This window comes from Danio rerio, chromosome 16, assembly GCF_049306965.1.
Source record: "Danio rerio strain Tuebingen ecotype United States chromosome 16, GRCz12tu, whole genome shotgun sequence".
Taxonomy (NCBI): domain Eukaryota; kingdom Metazoa; phylum Chordata; class Actinopteri; order Cypriniformes; family Danionidae; genus Danio; species Danio rerio.
Window position 1 is genome coordinate 52,398,464 of NC_133191.1, and position 24,560 is coordinate 52,423,023.

General features: G+C 33.8%; 1 protein-coding gene across 5 annotated transcripts in view; it reads right to left on the bottom strand.

The window, feature by feature from the left end:
- The window catches only part of csmd3a (CUB and Sushi multiple domains 3a), a 598,216-nt gene that overhangs the window by 382,496 nt on the left and 191,160 nt on the right, over positions 1-24,560 (bottom strand). For 3 of the 5 annotated variants that reach the window (XM_068214255.2, XM_068214256.2, XM_021467030.3), the window contains exons 12-16: positions 16,928-17,040; positions 16,639-16,821; positions 8,893-9,219; positions 5,933-6,127; positions 3,900-4,038 (exon numbers count right to left, since the gene is read on the bottom strand). In XM_068214255.2, the coding sequence (XP_068070356.1) occupies positions 3,900-4,038; positions 5,933-6,127; positions 8,893-9,219; positions 16,639-16,821; positions 16,928-17,040 (957 nt within the window). Of the gene's footprint in view, positions 1-3,899; positions 4,039-5,932; positions 6,128-8,892; positions 9,220-16,638; positions 16,822-16,927; positions 17,041-24,560 lie in introns of those variants that run through there. The other 2 variants (XM_073926749.1, XM_073926748.1) reach the window with 2 other exon arrangements.

The following is a 24,560-nucleotide window of genomic DNA, read 5'->3' on the forward strand; positions in this document are numbered from 1 at the left end:
TAACATACCTATTGATTAACTTATTTTGACAATGCCGGTGTGTATTGTTCCTGTGTGTTGTCGCATCGATGGATTGATAACGCATCGATGGATTACTCTCCAGTATTTGGATTCTCAGCAGTGAATATATTAAACCACACTGACCTGAACTGAACTAAACTAAACTTAAACTATGAAAACAGAACTGCCGCTTTTCAGTTCACTAGAATCATCTATGTGAAGCCGCTTTGACACATTGAAAAAGCGCTATACAAATAAAGATGAAAAAAATTGAATTGTTGTATCCTCCCTTTATCTCTCTCTTTCTCTCTCTTAACATGAGCGGAGATCGGGTGCAACTGAGAGGTGCAGCACCAATGATAAAAGCCTGCTGTTGGCGCTGTTCGATGAGTTCTGTTCCTGTTTCCCCTCGCTGTTATGTGTGTGAGCAGATCACTTTAAGTTCTCTGTGTGTCAGTGAAATATTTCTGTCCGGAACTTTTTTCCAAAGTCATCCTGTGGAATACTCTGTTAAATACAGTATTAAGACGGTAACTTGCATAAGCAGTGGCTGAGTGTTTATTTACTTCTTAATGATATATGGGAAGGCCCTTTTCTTTTGTCACTTGTTCTCCTGTTCAAAGGAGGATAGACAAGGAGGGGAGAATTGTTGTTTTATTTACAAATCTTTCTTTTTGGTTTAGGTAAGAAACACTTAATATTAGATAGTGTACTTTGTTTTGTTCATTGCTTTGGCCTTTTGTTCCCTTGACACAATTGGTTTAGATATTGGAAATATTTATGTTTAATAAATCTGTTACCTCTTTCCGACAATTTGGCCTGTGTGTGTTTGGAGAGCAGGAAAAGGGATTCCGGGTGACCTCTTTTAATAGACGGTCATCCTTATCTTTATGGCTACGTAACAATACTGTCAATTGGGTTAAGGTGGTTAGGCCAGCTTGGCCACAATCATGGCGTTGCTAGGCCATCATGAAGTGGTTGCTAAGATGTTATTGATGGTAGTTTGATTGTAAGGGTGTTGCTACTGTAAAATTCCTCCAAAATTCCTTCAAACTATTGTGAGAAGCTTGTGGAAGGATACTCAAAACATTTGACCAAAGTCATCAGTTCAAAAGCAAAGCTAAAAAAATACCAAGGAAATGTATGTAAACTTTTGACTGTATGGAAATTGATAAAAAATTCTCAAAAAAAATGGCATTAAATTCTGGCATTTAGCAAATGTAAATTATTTAGGTGATCCTATCAGGATTAAAATAGTAAACTTTTAGTATGATTTACCATCAGACATAAAAAAAATGGTTATGTTCCTTTTTTTAGAGTGTACGTAAACTTTTTGTTTCAACTGTATTTGCACACAAATAATTTGACCAGAATATGTCAAATGCAATGCACTTCTGTTGTGATGTCTTTAACAATGCACTTTTGTCTATCTTCTCAATTCATTTCACAGAAAACAGCAGTCAGTAAATTTATCCAGATATCAATGTAAATAATAACTTCCTACAAGAAGAAAAAAAAATGCCATAGTCTTATTTTTGCAGTGGAAATAGAGGACCTGTCAACCCCACACTTCCAGAGAGAAACAATCTCATCTCGGCCTGGTCTCGTCCTCTGCCTTTGTGATACATCTCAAGGCATTCGCTCCCAGGAGTCTGTTATATCAAACTCCAAATCTGATGCTATTTCAATGCTGTACTCAAGGGAAGCATTGCTGTGCTAATGAAATAAAGTCAACCATTTGTAACAAGATATAGATTAATTCCATTTCCCTTTCACGGGCAGCCTCGATGGGCGCCACGCTGAGCGATAGATTTATACAGCGAATGTGTATGGATCAAGCCCGTCGACATAGCACTATGCAATCATTTATATAGACAGTAATGGTGACGCTCTCCTCTGCACTCTTGGTCTGTGCTCTATGACAAACATTACTGGGAAACAACAGCATCTTTCAGACGTTTCGACATGTGAACTTTGCCGCGATCAGCCAAGGCTTACGATTCAATTACATTTGACATTATACTTTATTAGCTTCACTCTTATGGTAGACTTTATAAAAACCCACACAACCTTCACACCCAAAGCACCCCGTTAAAGATATATATTACGAGTCCCAGTCAAAGTTTGGAATAATTTTGACTATGAGGTTTTTTAAAGCAAGACTGGATTTTAATTTAATAATAATAAGCCAATGGTGCAAAGTAGATTTTTTTTCAGCATTATTGCATTCTTTATTGTCACATAATCAATTAGAAATATATAATATCTCCTCCTAATATGCTAATTTGCTGCTTAAAATATTTATAATTATGATGTTAAAAATATGTTATGAAAACCATACTAGATTATTATTCAATACATTAATCGAAAGTGGCGTTATTTATAATTTAACTAAATGTGTCTAGTTCATAAAACATCTGATAAAAATTTTTTTTCCAAATTAATTTTAAGCAGCAAAACAACATATAATACAATAACATAATAATAATAATAATAATAGTACTATGACATTTTAAGTATATTAGTATTAATAAAGCAAGTATTAATTTTCAAATTAAATGTTTTGCATGATTATACTATATGATTATAATAAAATATAAATAATAATATATATTGTTTACAATTATAATAACAAATCATTTTTACTACTACCACTACTATTACAACTACAACTTCTACTACTACTAAAACTACTACTACTACTAAAAAATAAAATAATATTAATGATAATAATAATAATAATAATAATAATAATAATAATAATAATAATAATGTTTATTGTTATGATTATGATGAATACAATTATGATGATGATGACGATGATGATGATAATGATGATGGTGGTGGTGGTGGTAATTATTATTATAATGATGATAATGATGATGATGATTATTACTTTTTATTATAATATCAATAATAATAATAAAACAAGAAAAAATATTATTATGATAAGGATTATAATAAATTAATACTACTACTACTTCTACTACTACTACTACTAATAATAATAATAATAACAATAATAAAAATGGTTATAGATATAATTAGGAGTATTATTATGACTATGGTTATTATTTTTATTATTATTATTATTATTTTTTTTTTTAATTTTTTTTATTATTTTTATTATTATTATTGTAACAACATCATCAACAACAACAACAGCTATAATAATAATAATAATAATAATAATAATAATAATAATATTGATATATTATTATTATTATTATTATTATTGTTGTTGTTGTTGTTTTAACTATTATTTTTTAATTATTATTGTTGATTATTATTATTATTATTATTATTATTATTATTATTATTATTATTATTATTATTATTCATTCATTCATTCATTTATTCATTCATTTTCTTCTGCCTTAGTCACTCTTTTAATCCGGGCTCGCCACAGTAGAATGAACTGCCATATTGTTATTATTATTATTATTATTTTATTATTATTATTATTATTATTAATCATAATATAAATAATAAATAACAATAATAGAGCATAATGATTTCTAAAAGATCAAGAAAAATTCATTATCATTGCATGAATAAATAGTATCATTTTAAAAGTAGTCTACTATAGAATAGCTATTTTATCTTGTAATATTTCATAACTTCCACAGCATTTTTCAACACATAAACACAAACTTAGCATTAGAGACTTTTTTCATGAACACACTTCATGTTTTATCTTCTTTAAAAATCTTTGTTATTCCAGACTTCTGACGAGCAGTATACATCAGTGACTATGATTATGTGGCTACTTCTGCTTTTTTTCCAGCTGTGATACATTAAGTGTTAAAATGATTTGTCGTCCTGGAGAGCTGATGCCCCCAGACATGAATCCGAATAATGCTTGGGTGTGTTTCTATTCTCAGCGCTATCCAACAGACCTGTCAAAGCTTATCTTGATGGAGCGTCCCGTCTCGGCCTCGATGACCCACTCACAGCTCAAGGAGTCTTTGTAGTAGCCGGGCCACCCTGGGGACAGAATGACTCCCACCGGAGCGGTGAAATGGCCTCCGCAGGGTGCTGCCAGAAACAGTTATGTACATGTGAGAGGAATGCTTATTACATATTTTGCAATCACCAAAGCAACCTGATCGAATAAGTGACTGCTTCTTTTGTTTTTTAATAAACAACATCTGCATATTCTTCCATTTGCATATTTGTTTTTTCGTTAGAAGCAAAATTACATAACATATTACAGTTGAAGTCAGAACTTTTAGCCCTTCTGAATTATAAAAGATTATGAGTTAATAAAGCATTTATTAACATACATAGTAGCCATTACTATATGCCTGAATAATAAGGTATATAAACTTTAATTCAATAGTTTATTAATTATTCACTAGCTCATTCTAAATGATCTTAAAAACCTCCAACTACTCCTAAATACAAATGGATTGTAAATAATGCAACACTTAAATTAGTATTAAAAATATATATCATTAACAAAGTATGAAAGCACAATTATTAAGCACATTATAAGTGTGGTTATAAGTCAAGAATACAGCATTTGTAGCTGTATTTACAAATTGCTTACTAACGCTTATTAATGTAGAGTTAATGCTTAACAAATAATGAATTCACTAGAGGCTAATGCTAATAAATGATTCATAGTGTGTAGTTTTTATAAAGTGTTACCCTGGTTTCTTTTATCTTTGCCATGATGACAGTATACCATATTTGACTGGATGTTTTTTAAGATACTACACTACACTACCTGACAAAAGATCCCAGTTGTAAGAGCATAATAAATTGACTTCCTGTAAATCATCTGTTGAGCTGCATCCCAATCATCACAAATACTGTAGAAGACCTATTGGAACTCACATGGACCCAAGATTCTCACTGAAATCAGTCAAGTTTGGTAAAGGAAAAATCATGGTTAGGGGTTACATTCACTATGGGGGAGTGTGAGAGATCTGCAGAGTGGATGGCAACATCAACAGCCTGAGGTATCAAGACATTTGTGCTGCCCATTGCATTACAAACCATAGGAGAGGGCAAATTCTTCAGAAGGATAGCGCTCCTTCTCATACTTCAGCCTCCACATCAAATTTCCAGACAGCAAAGAAGGTCAAGGTGCTACAGGATTGGCCAGCCCAGTCACCAGACATAAACATTAGTGAGCATGTCTGGGGTAGGATGAAGGAGGAGGCATTAAAGATGAATCCTAAGACTCTTGATGAACTCTGAAAGTCCTGCAAGAACGCTTTCTTTGCCATTCTAGATCTTGAGATCTACCTAAGCTCAAACTCGAGATCTACCTGTGCTCAAACTCCCCTCCTGCCCGGCAACGGAAGGGAGCCCCAGGCTCGAGAATCTCATGAGCTCAGGGCTCCCTCCGGGACAGCATGCCAAACTAGCTTATTACCAATCATCAGCTAAGTGTGAACTCTTGCAATGTTTGTGAGGGCGCAGATGAGACGTCATTTTTCAAGAGACACTTAAATACATCATGTGCGCTGCGTATGCAACGTCCAAGTGACGTAAAACATTTAATCGCAAACTGAAATACATTAAATTTGATTATACGGTTTGTAATTGGATGTTTTATGAGATTATTTAGATTTTTTTGTGATTATTTGCGTTTATTTAAGAACTTTGCAGAATCGCAAAAATTTGCGTTGGATTCAGCGACGTCGGAATCACAAAAAACTAGGGGGTCTGGTAAACAATGCTTCGAATTTAACTCTCTAACATACAGTACCACCTTAAATGTCTCTCAAATATTTGTTTAAAAAAACATAAACATGTTTTTACCACTAACCTTAATTTGTTTTACTTTTAATATAACAGCTCTGAATAAAACTGCAACTAATGCACTTTCAGCAAGTTTCTTTCTGTCATATCTGAAAAGGCTACTTAATAATAAAAGCCAGTGCTTTGTGATCTCAGCTTTGATAACTTTGAATCTTACCTTCACACTTGGGGATCAAACCGCTCCACATCACCTTCCCCGCCTCCAGTTCACACACAATAGTATCGGAGCCTTGCGTCTTGATGAAACCCTCCTCGCACACGACTGATATGGAGCTTCCCAGCTGGAAGTTATTACCGAAACGCTTGGCATTCATAGGCACTCCGGGGTCCGGGCACTCATTGTGTCCAAACGCTGAACAAATAACATCAAAGCAGAGAAGCTTGTTACTTGCAACGTGACTTACTTAATGAAATGGAAGGGAAACGAGCAAATGCATAATGCAATATCAAACTGGAGGAAACAGGGGGATTGTGGGTAAACACTAGAGTCTGGTGTGTTGCAGAGGCATTTGAGGATTATTTTGGCTCGGTTAATGGTATGACGTTCAGCGAACAGGATTAAGTTGTTTGATGCTGCTGGATAAATGGCTTATGAATTAAATCGAGCAAAATATGTCCTTCCATATGTCCTACTTGAATCAGATTGAAGACGACGCTTCGCATGCCAAAAATGTTGTTAGCAAAAGCAAAATTTTCTTGTGAGAGGATCAGTTTTGCCAAGCAGGAAACTATCTCTTAACTTACACAAAAGCCTTTTTTCTCAATTTCTTAAAAGCGTGTAAGCGCTTATCAAAGTTCAGGAAACTTATTATGTAGATGTGTTTACATACTGTAAGTAAAGCTCAAACTAAAGCGATAACAAAGCATTAAATATCATTAAAAAGCTCAGATGAAAAAATACTAGTAGACTTACATATTGCATTAAAATTATTGGAAGAAAGATTAAAATTCCTTCATTCGTTTTCTTTTCAGCTTAGTCCCTTTTTTAATCAGGGGTCGCTACAGTGGAATGAACCGCCAACTCATTCAGCATTTGTTATTATGCAGTGGATGCCTTTCCAGCTGCAACCCAGCACTGGAAAACACCCAAACACTCTTATTCACACACGTACACTACGGCCAATTTAGCACATTCAAAACCAGAGCACCCGGAGGAAACCCACACCAACAAGTGGAGAACATGCAAACTCCACACAGAAATGCCAACTGGCCCAGCTGGGGATTGAACCAGTGACCTTCTTGCTGTAAGGCGACAGTTCTACACTGCGCAACCATGTTGCCCCAAGATAATATAAATAAATTAAATACAAAACGAATATATTAAAATATGAAGGCTACGTAAACATTTGAAAATAATACCAATGACAACTACAGTATATATATAGTTAAATATACCCAAAAAGAATTCAATAAAAATTTAAAACATAAAATATTATGATACATGAATATAATTTTATTTTTTAGAAAATAATGATACATTTTATCAAAATGTATCATTTTATCAAATATTATTTTTTGGAAATAAAGATAGTATTAATATCAATTAAGCATGTAGATTAAACATGATAGTTATAATAACTAATTTGTAATAACTATGTTTTTAAGCTTACAATTGTACTAGATGTTTTGCATAATATTAACATTAAATTAATTAGGCAAATGATTAGACAACAGTGATTTGTTCTGTAGCTATTAATTACAGCTAACAACATTGACCCTAAAAAATGTATAATAAATAAATAAATGGAAAAAAAATATTCTAATTAATTAAACAAAAATATATAAATATATATAAATATATAAATATATATAAATATATAAATATATAAATATAAAAAATATATATAGAAATATGAAGGCTACATATAAATATGAAAGTATTACAAATGGCAATAGCAAATAATTAAATATATTTATCTATAAATTATATAATTAAAAAATATTAAATGAACAATAAAAAACATATAAAAACTACAAATACTATAGTTATAATTAAAACATACCTTTTTTTTTAGAAAATAATGATACATTTTAAACTAATAATTTATATCAAATAATATTTTAAAAAATAAAGATATTAATAATATAATTATATATAAATTAAACATAATAGTTTTAATAATTTATATCTAATAACCAATTGTCTTTAGGTTTACCATTTTGCTAGCTATTTTGCATAATATTAATATTAGGCCTAACATTTAATTTAAAGGCTTAACTAAGTTACTTAGCAAATGATTGGACAACAGTGGTTTGTTCTGTAGCTAATAATTACAGCTAATTAGATTGACCCAAACAATTTTAAAAATATATATTATAATATTACAGAAAAAAGTATCCTAATAAATTAAACAAAAACTAAAAATATATAGAAGGCTACATATAAATATGAAAGCATAACAAATAATAAAAAATATTAATAAATATTAAATGAATATCAAAAGCAAAATATGAAACAACAAATACTACAGTAATAATAAATGCCTTTTTTTGAAAATGTAGCTGATGAATGAAACTAATAATGTATGTCAAATATTATTTTTGAAAATCAAGGTAGTACTAATATATATTTTACATATAATAAACATGATAGTTTTAATAACTAATTTCTAATAAATTATTTCTTTAGTCTTTGCCATGATCACAGAACTTATTATTTTACTATTTATTTTGCATAACATAGTATTATGCTTAAAGTGAAACGTAGACTTAACCAGGTTAAATAGGAAGGTAATTGGAGAACAGTGGTTTGTTCTATAGCTAATAATTTAAAAATAGGAGCTAATAATATTGACCATAAATATTTCAAAATATAAAAATGATTTTGAACTAACTGAAACTGAAATATTTTATTTTTTTCTTAAAAACATTGTGATATAGGTTAAAATTTTAACAGATTAATTGAATTTCTCCAAATAAATAATAATTATAATAGGAAAAACTGAGGAAAAAACATCCTTGCTCTGTTTGCTACATTACTTTGAAAATATTTAAAAGGATTCAAATTTCAATGGAAAGATGGTAAAAAAAAAAAAAGTTCACATCGCACATTAGCACTCTATTCCATACACAGACTCAATATTTACAACAATTTTAGTATAAAAGAGAAACACTCACTGCTGTATGTGATGTTGAAACCTCGGCCAGACATGGAGTGATCAGCTTGAAACTCCAGCTGGAGAATGTTGGAATTGCTGGTGAGGTGAGATGGCACTTCCGCACCGGAGAAGCGTCCCAGCACCACAGCGTCCGCCAAATCCCCGTCCCTCACCGTCAGGAAGTCATACGGAGGCTCCAGGTCGAAGTCATTGAAAGCCAGATGGATGCGGCTGCCCGCTTCAGCGATGATCAGCCAGACGCAGTTCAGGTTGTTCCCATAACCCTCTGGATAGTCCGGGGACAGAACGGTTCCCATCGCGGCCGTGAAGTTAGACATACAGGGAACTAAAAGAGGGAGAACAATGTGAATTTTAAAAGCATCTAATATAAAAATTTTACTGCTCCGATATGTTAGGTTCAAACACTTAAGCAACATTTATTATAAAGCCTTGGGAAGAGACATGTATATAGGAAGAACATAATTTAATATAACATAATTTTTGTCTAGAGATGGTTACTATTGGCTATTATTTCTTATCATATTACTATTCCTTATTGAAATTAATCGCATTCAAAATAAAAGCTTGCATTTACATAAGATTTATATTATCTTGCCCCAAGAAATGCCGTTAGAACAAGCAGGAACGGAAGACAGTTATGACTGGTATGCATTCCAGACTTCAGACTGTAATTTCCTGCAATCGTTTGCAACCAAGTATTAAAAAGTGAAAGTCTGATTTATGATTATTATTCGGTCCAATTACTTTTGGTCCCTTAACAAGTGGGAAGCACATATGCAAACTTGTAATTCCTACACCATTCACCTGATTTGGATGTAAATACCCTCAAATTAAAGCTGAAAGTCTGTAGTTAAAGCCAACACAATCTCACGGCAATTCGTAACTTTTTCATTTAGTGGCTAATTCGTATGAATTCATACAATTTAGTACGATTTGCTTATCCCCCAATGACGGTTGGGGTTAGGGGTGGGGTCAGGTGCCACGCCTCCTTTTTAAATTCGTACCATTTCGTACGACTGAACACGTACGAATTCGTACGAATTAGCCACTAAACTGGCAAAACGTAAAATACTTACGTTTTCTCGTGAGATCAGGCTGGTTAAAGCACATCTTGGTTGTTTTATTTCAAACCCATTGTGTTGGTGTGTAGAGGCAAAACTGTTAGAATTGTATCGATGTCCATACATTTATGGACCTAACAATATATACATATATAAGCTTGACTTAGACTTGTCGTGTCATCAGCATATTGAAGTGCTTCTTTAAATTCATATGTCACTTTGCATAAAAGTGTCTGCTGTATTAATGATGAATGAAATAAATGGAATGTGGGCAAGGCAGTGGCGCAGTAGATAGTGCTGTCGCCTCACAGCAAGAAGGTCGCTTGTTCGAACCTCAGCTCAGTTGGCGTTTCTGTGTGGAGTTTGCATGTTCTCCCTGCATTTGCGTGGGTTTCCTCCGGGTGCTCCGGTTTCCCCCACAGTACAAAGACATGTGGTACAGGTGAATCGGGTAGGCTAAATTGTCTGTAGTGTATGAGTGTGTGTGTGTGTGTGAATGTGTGTGTGAATGTTTCCCAGAGATGGGTTGTGGCTGGAAGGGTAAAAACCTGCTGGATCCGACCCCGGATTAGTAAAGGGACTAAGCCGACAAGAAAATGAATGATTGAATGAATGGAATGTGTAAATAATAAATAAAATAAATGTACATTTTTTTTAACAAAATGTAAATAAAAGTTTTGTACTGACCCCCAGTTTTTTTTTCCAATAAGTACTAAATGGTAAGTGGCTAGTAATGGAAATCTATTAATGTAAAAGAAATGTATTATACTTATAAATATGTTCAAATGGAAAACAGAAAGTTATATCAAATTTCAAAAGAAAAAATTATAATTTAGACTGGTCATGGCATTTACATATTGAAGTGCTTCTTTCATTTGTTGCTTTGAATAAAAAAAGTGTCTGCTGAATAAGTAATGAGAAAATGTAAATGTAAATGCACTCAAAAGCATTTTAATGACTGTCCTATAAAAGCTTATAAGCAATAACTATACTCAGAAATTTGACAGCAGGTTTGCAGATGTAAATGAAACAGCACATATTTTCTTGAGGGTAGTGTATTGTAATGTAAATAATTGTACTTGTGACTGTGTATTTTAAAACTCCTGAAAAGCTATTGCTTTGCAGAACAGCGGTACTGTTTATTCGTCGAGCTCCCAGAGAATCGCCATTTCATCATCTGCCAGAGCGCAGCTGTCCTTTCTGTTAGCCACATTTAACAGCGCGGCTGTTGTTTTTGTTTACACACGCCGACAAACCACAGTTTTAATTAGTCCGACCTCTTGACATCATTTCATTTAGACATGTGTTTCACAGACTCAAAGAGATGCAAAGGGTCGTCAGCGCTCATCTTCATAATGAGCTATAGTGAGGATGGAGAACTGCGCTCTTAAACGATTTCTTTGCGCTCGAGGCCTAATGCACCTGAAGAGAGCTAAACGTTAGCATTTTCCCATTCATCTCAGTAGCGACTGGCAGGAAAATTACATCATGGCAACACGAATTGGTGACATGCCCATGTTATGATCACTTAAATGCACTTCACATAGTAATTATGACTTCCGAGCTCTTAAGAACTTTCCTAGAAGGGCCTTTCAAGTCTTGTTTGATGAGCATATTTACAGTATAATGACAAAAACAACTACAAAAAACTATACTTGGAACTCTAGAGTGCCTTAAAATATCAAGTAAAGTTAGTTAAAGATGATATTTAACAGAGCAAAGAAAAGTTCACAGTATTTCCTATATTGTTTTCTTCTGAAGAAAATATTATTTGTTTTATTTCAGCTAGAATAAAAGAAGTTTTGATTTAAAAAAAAATATAATTTTTAGGTCAATGTTAGTAGCTATATTTTTGACTTATTGTCTACAGAACAAACCACTGTTATACAATGATTTGCGTAATTACCCTAACTTGCCTGTCATGATCACCAGCGATCTACCCACCAGAGATCGCTGGAAAACATTCACACTGACATAGGACTACAAATCTGCTGGTAAATGGACTACAAGAACCAGTCATGCACCACACATACACAACCGGTTCCTGATCCTGACTAATTGCATACACACAGCTGATGCAGCTCAAGTACTAATGATACACACATGTATACCGCTCACTTTGAGTCACTCATGGCTGAGTCTTGTTATCTGTTTAGTGACACTAGAATGCGTTTTGCTTTGTCTTGTTTTTCCGTGTTTTTGATCCTCGCCTTGTTTATTTGTTTAATCCTGTTTGCTGCCTGCCTTGTGACCATCTGCCTGTTATTTTGACTACAACTCACATCTCACATGTGTCTCCTCCCTGGTTACATTGCCTAATTAACCTAGTTAAGGCTTTAAATTACTCTTTTAGCTGAACACTAGTGTCTAATAAACTGTCTTTAAAAAATTGCAAAAAAAAAAAAAAAATGTAATTAAATTAAAATTAAATAAATAAATAAATAAACAAACATTATATAACAGCTTTTATCATATTAAGAAATCAGCATATTAGAATGCTTTCTGAAGGGTAATGATACTACAAATTCAGCTTTACATCACTGGAATATTTTCCATTTCTTAATATATGCAAATGTAAAACAGAAAATTTTGATATTATTTACTGCAGCTTTAATTAAACAAATCCAGCCTTAATGTAAACAAGGCACATATTTTCAGTGAAGCACCTCTCCATTATGAATTGACCTTTTAGCTGAATACTACATCTTAAAATATTATTTACTGTCATCATGGCAAAGATAAAACAAATCAGTTCTTAGAAATGAGTGATTAAAACTATTATGTTTAGAAATATTTTGCAAAAATATTTGGGGAAATTATTATTATTATAATTTTTTTGTGTGTATCATTTCATGGTGGAATTTCCACTTACAAATTCCACCATGTAAACAGCAAATGCACATGACACAACCAATTCTTAAAGGGAATGGGAGATGAGATTCTGATTGGTTTAATGCTTGTTATGCTCAAAACACACCTAGAACTCAAGAGAGTAAGCACAACCCTTGTTAGACCATAGGCAGAGTGTATTTTTCCGCCCTTAAAATAGGAAAAGTGGATTCAGACATGCACTTATTGTTTGTTTGTCATGCGCTTTAGAATTTGTACTTAGATTGTTCAAATAGAGCCCAAAGTCTTTAAAACATTGTTTATACGTATATTGCATATACTAATATAGAAATTACAATATATTTGTGATGTATTGTGCTGCCCTAGTCACTGATAAATATCCATCTGTTAAAGAGAATTTTTTTTTTTCAAAGATGAACTGAATTGATGAACAAAGTGACACTGAGCATAATGATATAAACTATTTATGTACTAAAAATGTTACAGTATGTATTTAATTGTCTTTAAAGAATAAATAAATAAAACTTAAAAGATTATCTTAAATAAAATAAAATAAAATAATATAATAATATATTAAAATAAAGTATAATAAAATAAAATAAAAATTTAATTTAATTAAAAATTAAATAAAAATGTTAATAAAGAAATAAAATAAAATAAAAATAAATAATAAAAAGATTTTAAAAATTAATAAATAAAATATAAAAAAGTATTAAAATAAAAATATAAATTTATTAAAATAACTAACTAAATAAATAAATATTCATATATAACAGCATTTATTATATAAAAACTACATATTAGAATGATTTCTGAAGGGTAACGATACCACAAATTCAGGTTTACATCACTGGAAAGTTTTAATATTTATTTATTAATTTATTTATTTATTTATTTATTTGTTTGTTTATTTGTTTGTTTGTTTAGCTGCAACTTGAATAAAAAAAATCCAGCTTTAATGTGAATAAGACGCCTCCTCTCAAAAACAGTAAAATGCCTCTTTATTATAAATGGCGGATTCTTCCACCATCTAAATCATATTGATCATAATTAGGTATTAACGGTGAGCACTAGCCAAATAATTTAGAAATCACAAATGAAGAATAGCCATCTCACTTGCCAGAAAATATTGCTCACTTAACCAGTTCAAATGAAGCAACAGGCTTGTGTAATTGGACAACATTTCCCATCATTCTCTGTAGCAGCATGAGAATGATGAAATACATAAAGCATCGATTACACACTTAATGCACATCCTTTGCTCTTCATTTTGTTGCATTAGCACTTAAAACGCTACAAGTCTGTGGGAAAGACAAATGAAATTGCCCAATGCACCAATTTTCTTCCAACTAAAATAGCACAAAACGCATCAAATTACGACCTTTAAAGAAGAAAAAATGGCTCAGGCAGACTAAAAGGAAGGATCTCTGGGATGTGTTAGTTCAGTCCTGAGATATTGTCATACACAATAAATTAATAAAAGAAAAAAAAAACGCTAGCAATTTTCTGAAAGGACATTAAACACAAATTTTACAGCCATTTTTACACTGTGACAATTCAAATCATGCTGTCATTTAAAAATAATAATAATAATAAATACAAAACGAAAAATTATATTTTAAGATAATTCCGACATAGTTTTACAGAAATTGTAAGTATTTGTTTTAGAGTATAGTTATATACTATATGTGCTATATTTATAGGTATAGTGGCCCAGTGGATAGCACAATCACCTCACAGCAAGAAGGTTGCTGGTTCGAGCCCCAGTTGAGTCAGTTAGCCTTTTTGTATGGAGTTTGCATGTTCTTCTCGTGTTGGCTTGGGTTTCCTCTGGGTGCTACCGTGTTCCCGACAAGTCCAAAGACATGTGGTATAGGTGAATTGGATAGGCTAAATTGTCTGTAGTGTGAGTGTCTGTATGGATGTTTCCCAGTGATGGGTTGCAGCTGAAAGGGCACCTTTCACCTGTGTAAAACATATGCTGTATAAGTTGGTGTTTCATTCCGCTGTGGCGACCCCTAATTAATAAAGGGACTAAACCAAAAAGAAAATGAATGAATGAACTTTAATAAAATTATAATTTTTTTTAGTTTAATATTTATTTTAATTTATTTTACATTTCATGTTAAGTAATTTTGTACATTTGTAAAATTTTATTTACATTGTTGTTATTTTTCTTCTTTTTTTCTTTTATAATAATAATAATAACAATATTAATAATACTTTTTTAATTTATATATAAATTAAATGTAAATTTTATAAATTATTTTAACATATTATTTTTTATAGCAAACGTATTTTATGTATTTTATACAACAGTTGTTTTAAAACATCAACATACATATATATATGAATTTTCAGCCCCTTTGTTTATTTTTTCCCCAATTTCTGTTTAACAGAAGATTTCTTCAACATATTTCTAAACATAATAGTTTTAATAACTCATTTCTATTATCTGATTTAATATATCTTTGCCATGATGACAGTAAATAATATTTGACTTGATATTTTTCAAGACACTTCTATACAACTTAAAGTGACATTTAGCTAGGTTAATTAGGGTAACTATGCAGGTTAGGGTAATTAGGCAAGTTATTGTATATGATGGGTTGTTCTGTAGACTATCAAAAAAAAATAATTAGCTTAAAGGGGCTAATAATTTTTTACCTTAAAAACTGTTTAAAAAAAACTGCTTTTATTCTAGCTGAAATAAATCAAGTAAGACTTTCTCGAGAAGAAAACAATATTATCAGATATACTGTCAAAATTTTCTTGCTCTCTTAAATAAAATCTGGTAAATATTTATAAAAGAAAAAAGTCAAAGCCGGGCTAATAATTCTAACTTTAAATAGAGATAAAGTCAGAATTTTAAGCCCCCCTGAACAGATTTCTAAACATAATAGTTTCAATAACCAGTTTCTAATAGCTGATTTATTTTATCTTTGCCATGATGACAGTAAATAATATTTGACTAGATATTTTTCAAGAATGTAGACAATCAAAAAATTATATAGCTTAAAGGGGCCTCAAAAATGGTTTTGACCTTAAAATGGCTTTTACAAAATTAAAAACTGCTTTTGTTCTAGCCGAAATCAAACAAATGAGATTTTCTCCAGAAGAAAAAAAATATTATCAGACATACTGTGAAAATTCCCTTGCTCTGTTAAAAATCATTTGGGAAATAACATTATTTATAAAACCGTAGTTACTTGCTATTTAAATGCACATACACTTTGGGGTAAAATAGTTTGGTAAGCACTTTTACAGAATTATAGAAAATATTCTTGTTTAATGTGGTTATGATGACCATCCGACAAGCTAATCCATAAAAGATTAGCGCTTAAAATGTCACAGTATTTGAACCTCATATATCAATAAAAAATTAGGCGAACTGCAAAAAGGTCCACTTTTTGAGAAAAAAATCACCCTTTTCAATGGGCTGGTTAAGGGCCTGACATTAAAAAAAATAATAAACACATGTCCTGACTAGATAAAATAATAATATTTCCCCCCTTGGGCTGCATTTTTTTCCACTCCATTTTTAATACTTTTATTTTTAGCTTTCTATAACAACCCTGCTAAAACGACATTATCACAATGCTTTCTCCATCATCTTCAACTCCTCATCTTCTCCACCCAAGCATTATTCCATCACTTCAGAAGAACAGGCAGAGTGCTACTTTAAAGCTTGCCACTGCAGATCACCATCACCTCACAGATGGTTTGACATTTTTTGCTCAAACCCCTCATATCTTGCGTTGCACGGAAAGATTAGAGCACATTTAGCCTTCGAGGAACATGCATAATGAAACAGACGTCGGCAGAGCACTCACATATACAGATAGGGATGTTAGCAGACCACTGATTGTTATTCTGGCAGGAAATCATTCGTTCGCCGATGAGCTCGAATCCGAACTGGCATTCAAAGCGCAGCACGCCTCCGTTAGAGAAACCTCCGCCCTCTCGCAGGCCGTACAGAGGGATCCCGGGATCTCCGCAACTTTCCTTGTCAATTTCTGAGAGACGGGAGCATGGAGAAAAAGCACCAGTAAAGCCTTTTTTTGAGCCGGCAGGGTGATTTATGTGGGCACTCAGAGAAGCTCAGACTGAGAACAGACTCACCTTTATAGTTGATCTTAAAGCCAATAGAGCCCACACTTTCATCAGACTGCAAATGCAGCCACATTTGATGGGTCATACTGACGATGAGGTCGGGGACGAAACTGCCTGTTAAGCTGTCAATGCAGAGGGAAACACAGAGAATAACAGTCAGCGAGCTCTCGCCTGCACAAAAACACTACACTCTCACAAATAAAGGTACAAAAACAAGCCACTAGCTTTTCACATAGTACATATTTGTAGCAGGTCCACATTTGTACTTCAATACAGTATGTACAGAACACAGTCAAAAATGATTTGTTTACTTTTTTTAAAACAATTCATTGAATTAAAGGTTTTATATGCGTGTTCTTCTCAACCCAAGCTCATTCTGGAAACGTAGCCCCGCGGACGTTTCTGGAGACCGCGATTTACGTGGCCGGAGGTACGTAAAGACCGCATTTAGTTTTTTTCGAGCGAACGCTGCGCGGCGGTGTGGCGCCGCTCCGCCCCTCCTCTTCGCGCTCACCGGCCAACAGCTCACCTCAGAGGGGAGGGCTTTCCCGATGCAATCAGTTTGTCCGCTTAGCTCACAGCGTTGCGTCGGCAGAGCGGAAGCCCCAGAAATCAGGTTAGACGAAAAACGGAATCCGAAAAATAAGGACGAGAACGTAGCGGGATCCGAAAACACGGTTGAAATCGAAGACGAGGGCTTTTGCTTTTTTTTTTTTTTTCTGGACGGCTTTTGCGAACCGTCGCTCGGGTTTAGGGAAGGAGGAGGAGGAGGAGGAAGAGGAGGGCGGCCGAGTCGGCCGATCCGGCGGCTTTTCGCGCGAGAACGGCGCGCGCTCCTGAGAGGGGCCCGAGACGCGAAAAAGCACAGCGGCCTTTCACGGATCCGCGAAAACAAAAAATGCTCGAATACGTACCTCCCGGGACGTAAATCGCGGTCCGCAGAAACGTCCGCGGGGCTACATTTCCACAATGAGCCCGGGTTGGTTCTTCTACAGCATAAAAATACCATAATATGTTGGCAGATTTAAAGGGCACTTAGTTTACCCCTTTTTTATGATTAAATATTAATAAGATGGTTCTTCTGAGTGTGCCAGTTTAGGTTCAGTTCAACACACAGCTCAGATGTTTTTATTATAATGTGTTAAAAAGTGTCATGTTGGAGGCGTTAACACAGTTTGCTGTTTTAGGGGTGTGTTGCTTCACATGAAAATTAGTTTCAGCTTCCCGCCCAATGTAACAAGGGGGGCGGAACCAAAAGCTCCCCTGCTCTGTGTTTGCAGAGAGAGAAGCTAAGGTAAGCTAGGATCAGCATTCAGCCGTACATGTACGATTCAGACACAGACCGAGCAGAGGGTACAAAATTATTGGTCACACTTTATAATAAGGTTCATTAGTTAATGTTAATTAATGCATTTACTAACATGAACAAACAATGAACAATACATCTACTACTGTATTTGTTCATGTTAGTTAATGTTAGTTAATGAAAATACAGTTGTTCATTGTTAGTTCATGTTCACTCATGGTGCATTAACTAATGGTAACAAGCACGGACTTGGTTGTTAATAATGCATTAAATGTTGAATTATGATTAATAAATGCTGTATATGTGATGTTCATGATTAGTTCATGTTAGTGAATGCATTAACTAATGAACCTTATTGTAAAGTGTTACCAAATTATTTGTGTCTTTGTATAGTTTATATAGTCTCGGTGTTCAAGTGCCGAGACTGATAACCACACACACTGAATTAACTTTGACTGAGGCACCGAATGCGCTGCGACACGGCACACCAGACACTCTCAGTCGCACGGCAGAAACATGAAGTGTCCCGAATCGTCGCGCCACGCATTCCAGAACTCCAAACACAGGCCTCCACCAGGGCAAACACAACGGCACCATGGCCGCCGAGCCACCAACCCGAAGCTCCACCGCGTGCACCCCGACAGAAACCCACGCCCAGAACTTCGAAATGCACAGCACCAAGCAAAAGGTACAAGCAATAATTCCGATTAGAGTGATAATATGGAGAATATTGATCTTGTATTGAGCCCAATGAGCCTTTCATCTAAAAATAGAGCAAGGGTGTTCCTTTAGTGATATCGCTTTGACTCGTACTCTGACAATGGCGGACGTGAAACAAGAAACTGAGGATATGGTGACGCGTGCCTGTCAATCAATATTGGTGGGCGGGGGGACCGCACTCCTACGTAAAGTTGCGGTCGGTCTGAAAACCGCTCCAATTGGTCCACCGTTTTTATGTTGTAAATTAAAAAAAAAAGGACTGTGTGTGTTTATATAACCCCAATATGACAGTCTATACACTATACCTACACACACGTCTGTCCAAACAGCTTGAAAAGTAGATTTTTTACCATAGGTGCCCTTTAAGAAACATACTAAGTGAATATTCTTGTTTATCTGAAAAACTATGATGAAGTCAGATATTCTGCTTTGAAAATGTGCATTACATGCTGAAGCGTCTGTCTTTGTTTTGGTATTTTAATCCGTCCAATGCCAGTTTAGCCAGTTATATTTCAGCACCCTGGGTTGCCTTGGTGTGATTCACTCAGTCATAAAGGCTCTTAAAGCATAAGAGTCTACTGCTGGTGGCAGGCCTGGAGTGGGACTCCTTTTCAGCCCTGGAGTTTCAAGCCTTAGACCGGCCCACCTCAATAAACTAACATCATTTGCAATTCAGTTTCTAATGACACCATCTTTTTTAAGGAAACAGCTGCTTTAGAACTTGAAATGTTCTTCATAAATATTAGAACATTAAAGGGTAGCTAAATAGGGTAGCTTTAAAAAATCACAGGCCGCATTTACACTGCACTGTTCAATTGACTCAATTCCGATTTAGTTCTCCCATGTGGCACAAATCGGATTTGGCCCATGTACGTGTAAGCAGGAACAAATCACAAGGATTCTGATTTACTCAAATCAGATTCAAGCCTTGTTCATATGTGGACATTTATCCGATATGAATGGGATCTGTGTTCTTGTGTCTGCAGTGTAAGCAGGTCGGATTTTCACCTGTCAATGCGAGTCGCGCGTCATTAAAAACCGTAGCGAATGACGTCAAGTCTGACACTTTCATTTCAGTGCAGACTTCAGCAGAGTCCCAAACCTTAAATCTCATACACGAGGACTTAAACAGCTTTTATATTGTCATATAGCACAGGTATTCAAGCATGTTAACGAGAGCGAGAGAGTGCAATGTCCGCCACGTAACCAATATAAACTAATATAAATCTAGTGCATAGCTACATCACTTGCATAAATTACAGCATGGACATTACATTAAGATGCCTAAAGGTTTTAAATAGCCTATATATCAAAAGAAGATGGACAAATGAGAACCTTTCTGTCATAAACTATAGTAAAACAGCTTGTCAACAGATTACATACAGGAATAGAGAAAAAAAAGCACTCTTTAATTATCAGCTGTAAGTCAGCGCCCGCTCTTTTTTTCCTGGTCATTGCGCCTTTGCTGTGGGCTGTGTAAATGCAGACGATCGGATAAGAGTCACTTTTGAATGATGATGAAAGCAGGTCAGCAAAAAAAACAATCGGATACAGTCACAAAATCGGAATTGACCATCAAGATCTACCGTGTAAATACAGCCACAATGCTCTTTCCTGCAATATCTGAATATATAGTCTGTGCAAAATTCTTAAACAAATTACTTTGACTTGTTACAATTAAATGATTTAAGTAAGACAAACGTAACGTAGGACAGTTTTCAGTAATAAATGAAGTTAGTTCTTTTAGGTGTAACATGTTTTAGTAGGCCTAATTTATTTAAGAAAACAAAAATGGAACAATACATACAGTACAGTTCAAATCATTCAATATAATATTGTTAATGTAATAATAATAGTAAAAATACTTTTATTACAGTACAAATAGTCCCCTTCCCATGTTAATATAAAAATATTACTTTTATTTTTGTGGCAAATACAAGTATTGCTCATTACTGATAATAAACAATAGTTATACTTGCCATAAATAAATTATTAAAACCTTTTATACCTAAAAAAAATAACTAACAAATAATAAAAGCATTATTTTTTATTTGAACATGGGAAGGGAATTATTTGTATTGTAAAAAAAGTATTTTTACTATAATTATTATATTAACAATATTATATTGAATAATTTAAACTGTACTGTATATACTTTTTCATTCTTGTTTTCACAAATAAATTACTAAAACATGTTACACCTAAAAGAACCAACTTCATTTATTACTGAAAACTGTTATAAATTTAGTTTGTCAAACTTAATTCATTTAATTGTAACAAGTCAAAGTAATTTGTTTAAGTTTTCACTTTTTATAGTGTAGATATCCAGTCTTTTGTAGCGGTGTCACACAAAAAACTAAAAATAAAACATGTACACCTATATAAAGTAACCCAAACAGTATTATATGTCTTAACACTAAACATGAAAAATAAATAAATAAACAAACAAATAAATAAATAAATAAAATGTACTCAGGTGAGGCTCAAACTCGGGTCAGAAGCGTCATAACACAACATGCTGACCACCAGACCACAATGGCACTGTTATACCGGTGCATTTGGAATAGAAAATAAGTATTGCACTCATCTGTAAGACTCTTTTAACCCCAGTGTTATTTTCGACTGATAGCTCAATCTTTTTCTCCCCTTTTTAGATTTCTGATCAATTTATGTCCAGCCTGATCTCACGAGAAAACGTAAGTATTTTACGTTTTGCCAGTTTAGTGGCTAATTTGTACGAAATGGTATGATTTTAAAAAGGAGGCGTGGCACCTAACCCCACCCCTAACCCCAACCGTCATTGGGTGATGAGCAAATCGTACTAAATTGTACGAATTAGATTGTACAAATTCATACGAATTAGCCACTAAATTAAAAAGTTACGAATTGCCGTGAGATTGTGTTGGTTATGTCAGGTTTATTAATGTAGTGAATCATCTGATTTTCATTGAGCAGGTGTAATATTCCTTAATATTAATTATTCTAATGCTTATATCCATTAAGGTGCTGATTTTTGGGGTCGAATGATAGTTACACTGGGTCGCCCTCACTTAAATTCAGCCTGTATAAATTGTTTGCAACCACTTACCAAAAATTTGTAAATCCAATGAGTCGTTTTTTTCAGTGTGCAGTACATCCTGACCATGCATTGTGGACCCAATTGTAACCCCATAATACTACTACACAAGTACATAAATAAAGCATTATGATCATAAAAGTGCCCAACCAATTTGACCAGCATAAACCCAAAGAAAGGCATTAATTGAGCCTTACAATATGTATTAGTGTTCTGGCAGCGAGAGTCTTTTGTCCTTGAGGAACGCTCTGTGAGCACTCAATGGATCTGAGTTGGCGCTGCGCCAGGCAAATGCACCAGAAAGCAGCACAGACCGTCACCAAAAGTGTGTCTGCCTAAGATACCCGGAGACATACGGCTGACTGCGAGACGAGCTGGTGAGGGGAAGCTGCACGGAAAAAGCTTGTTTGTGCGGGGAGGAAAAATATAGCCAGAGGATTTGAGCCTGTGCAGTTTTTATGGTTTTGTGGCTTGAAACGGATAACCGCTGCAGAGCTGAACAAAACGGCAGATAAAAACACCCGCCGGAGTCTATTAAAGTGGGATATTTTAAGGGGAGGATCATGGATTTTACTACTTCAAAAAAAAATAAAACATCTGAATGTAGTATGTAAAAGTGACATGTTATGACATGTCCAGCGTTAGCACTTCATTTCCTCTGTCAGTTTGAGTTAAAATGATTTAATTCACAAATCGCATGTGTGAATTGTTTTGGATTTTGTTGTATACCATATTTGAACACTTGCGCATGGTAAATGGTCATATAAAACAAGAACAAGACTTCTTGGTAGAAGAAATCAAAGAGAAAACAATTCATTCATTCATTTTCTTGTCGGCTTAGTCCCTTTATTAATCCGGGGTCCGCACAGCGGAAAGAACCACCAACTTATCCAGCAAGTTTTTACGCAGCGGATGCCCTTCCAGCTGCAACCCATCTCTGGGAAACATCCACACACACATTCACACACACACTCATACACTACGGACAATTTAGCCTAGCCAATTCACCTGTACTGCATGTCTTTAGACTGTGGGGGGAACCGGAGCACCCGGAGGAAACCCATGCGAACGCAGGGAGAACATGCAAACTCCACACAGAAACGTCAACTGAGCCGAGGCTCGAACCAGCGAACCAGCGACCCAGCGACCTTCTTGCTGTGAGGCGACAGCACTACCTACTGCGCCACTGCCTCGCCCCGAGAAAACAATTATACAATTTAAATATCTTGATTTACCATTTTTCATCTTGATTTACAGATGCTTGAGTATTTTAACTAGAAAAAGAAGATTTAAAAAAGATACTAATTAATATAATGATGTTTTGCCATGAAAAGAGAAACTGGATATTCCTTGCTTTTTCAAAGATAAAAATGTTAATATGTAGGCATGCAAAATTAATGTCACAACATGTCCAACGTTTCTTTTTTTTTTAATAAGATGATTTTAGTTCACAAATAACTTGTTTGAATTGCTTTGAACTTGATTTATCATAAATTGCATTTTAACACGTGTACACAGTAAATGGTAATAAAAAAAGAACAAGACATGTTGGTAGAAGAAATCTAAAAGAAAAAAAAAATCAAGTATTCAAAAATAAAATGACTTGTTTTCTGATTAAAATGTTGAAATATTGATAAAGGAATTGAATATACATGACAAACATCATTTCATAAGATAAGACTTTGAATTAGGATTATTTGTCCTTGCTTTGTTGGAGAATAGTTCTTATAATAAGCATAAATATAATAAACTCAGTGAGTTTGACACAATTTGGATATAGGAAAAGGAAAAATATACTAAATTCAAGATTTATGTCTTAGATCTTATTAATAATCTCTCCATGTTTTCTTTCTGAAGTGAATGCATCTTGGTTTAAAGATACTTGAATATTTTAACTGAAAACAAGATAAAAAATTATACTAATTGATATAATGATGCAATACATCGCAACTTCAGCAGAGAAACTGGATATTCCTTGTTCTTTTAAAAACTAAAATCGTTAATATGCAAATAGATGTCACAACATGTCAAACTTTAGCACGTAATTTAGCTTTTTTTTTGTTTTAAAATGATTATATTTCACAATGTATAGTGTGAATGGCTTCCTAATAGTTCAGTAACACGTGATAAATGTTCATCTAAAATTAAAATATGGCTTGAACCTCCAAAAAGTGATTAAAAAAATTATTAAAATTATTTAAAAATTATTATTAAAACTGACATTATGGCTTCTTAAAAAAAAACAAAAAAAAAACACTTTAGTTGGCTGATGCAAAGCTGATTGAATAAATATTTTCTAGTTAAAATATAAAAACATCCCTAAAATATCAACATATTTGAGAAATCCATGTGCAAGATATTAAGACCTTGACAATAATTTAAAAAATAATAATAATTTAATCATTTTTTGCACTCCACTAGCAAATAGTTCTTATTTCAAGCATAAATGTGATAAAATGAAGTGAGGTTTACCAACAAATAGTACACCTGTAAGAAAAATTCAAGGTCTATTTGAATGCATATGTAAGTAAATGCGTTTT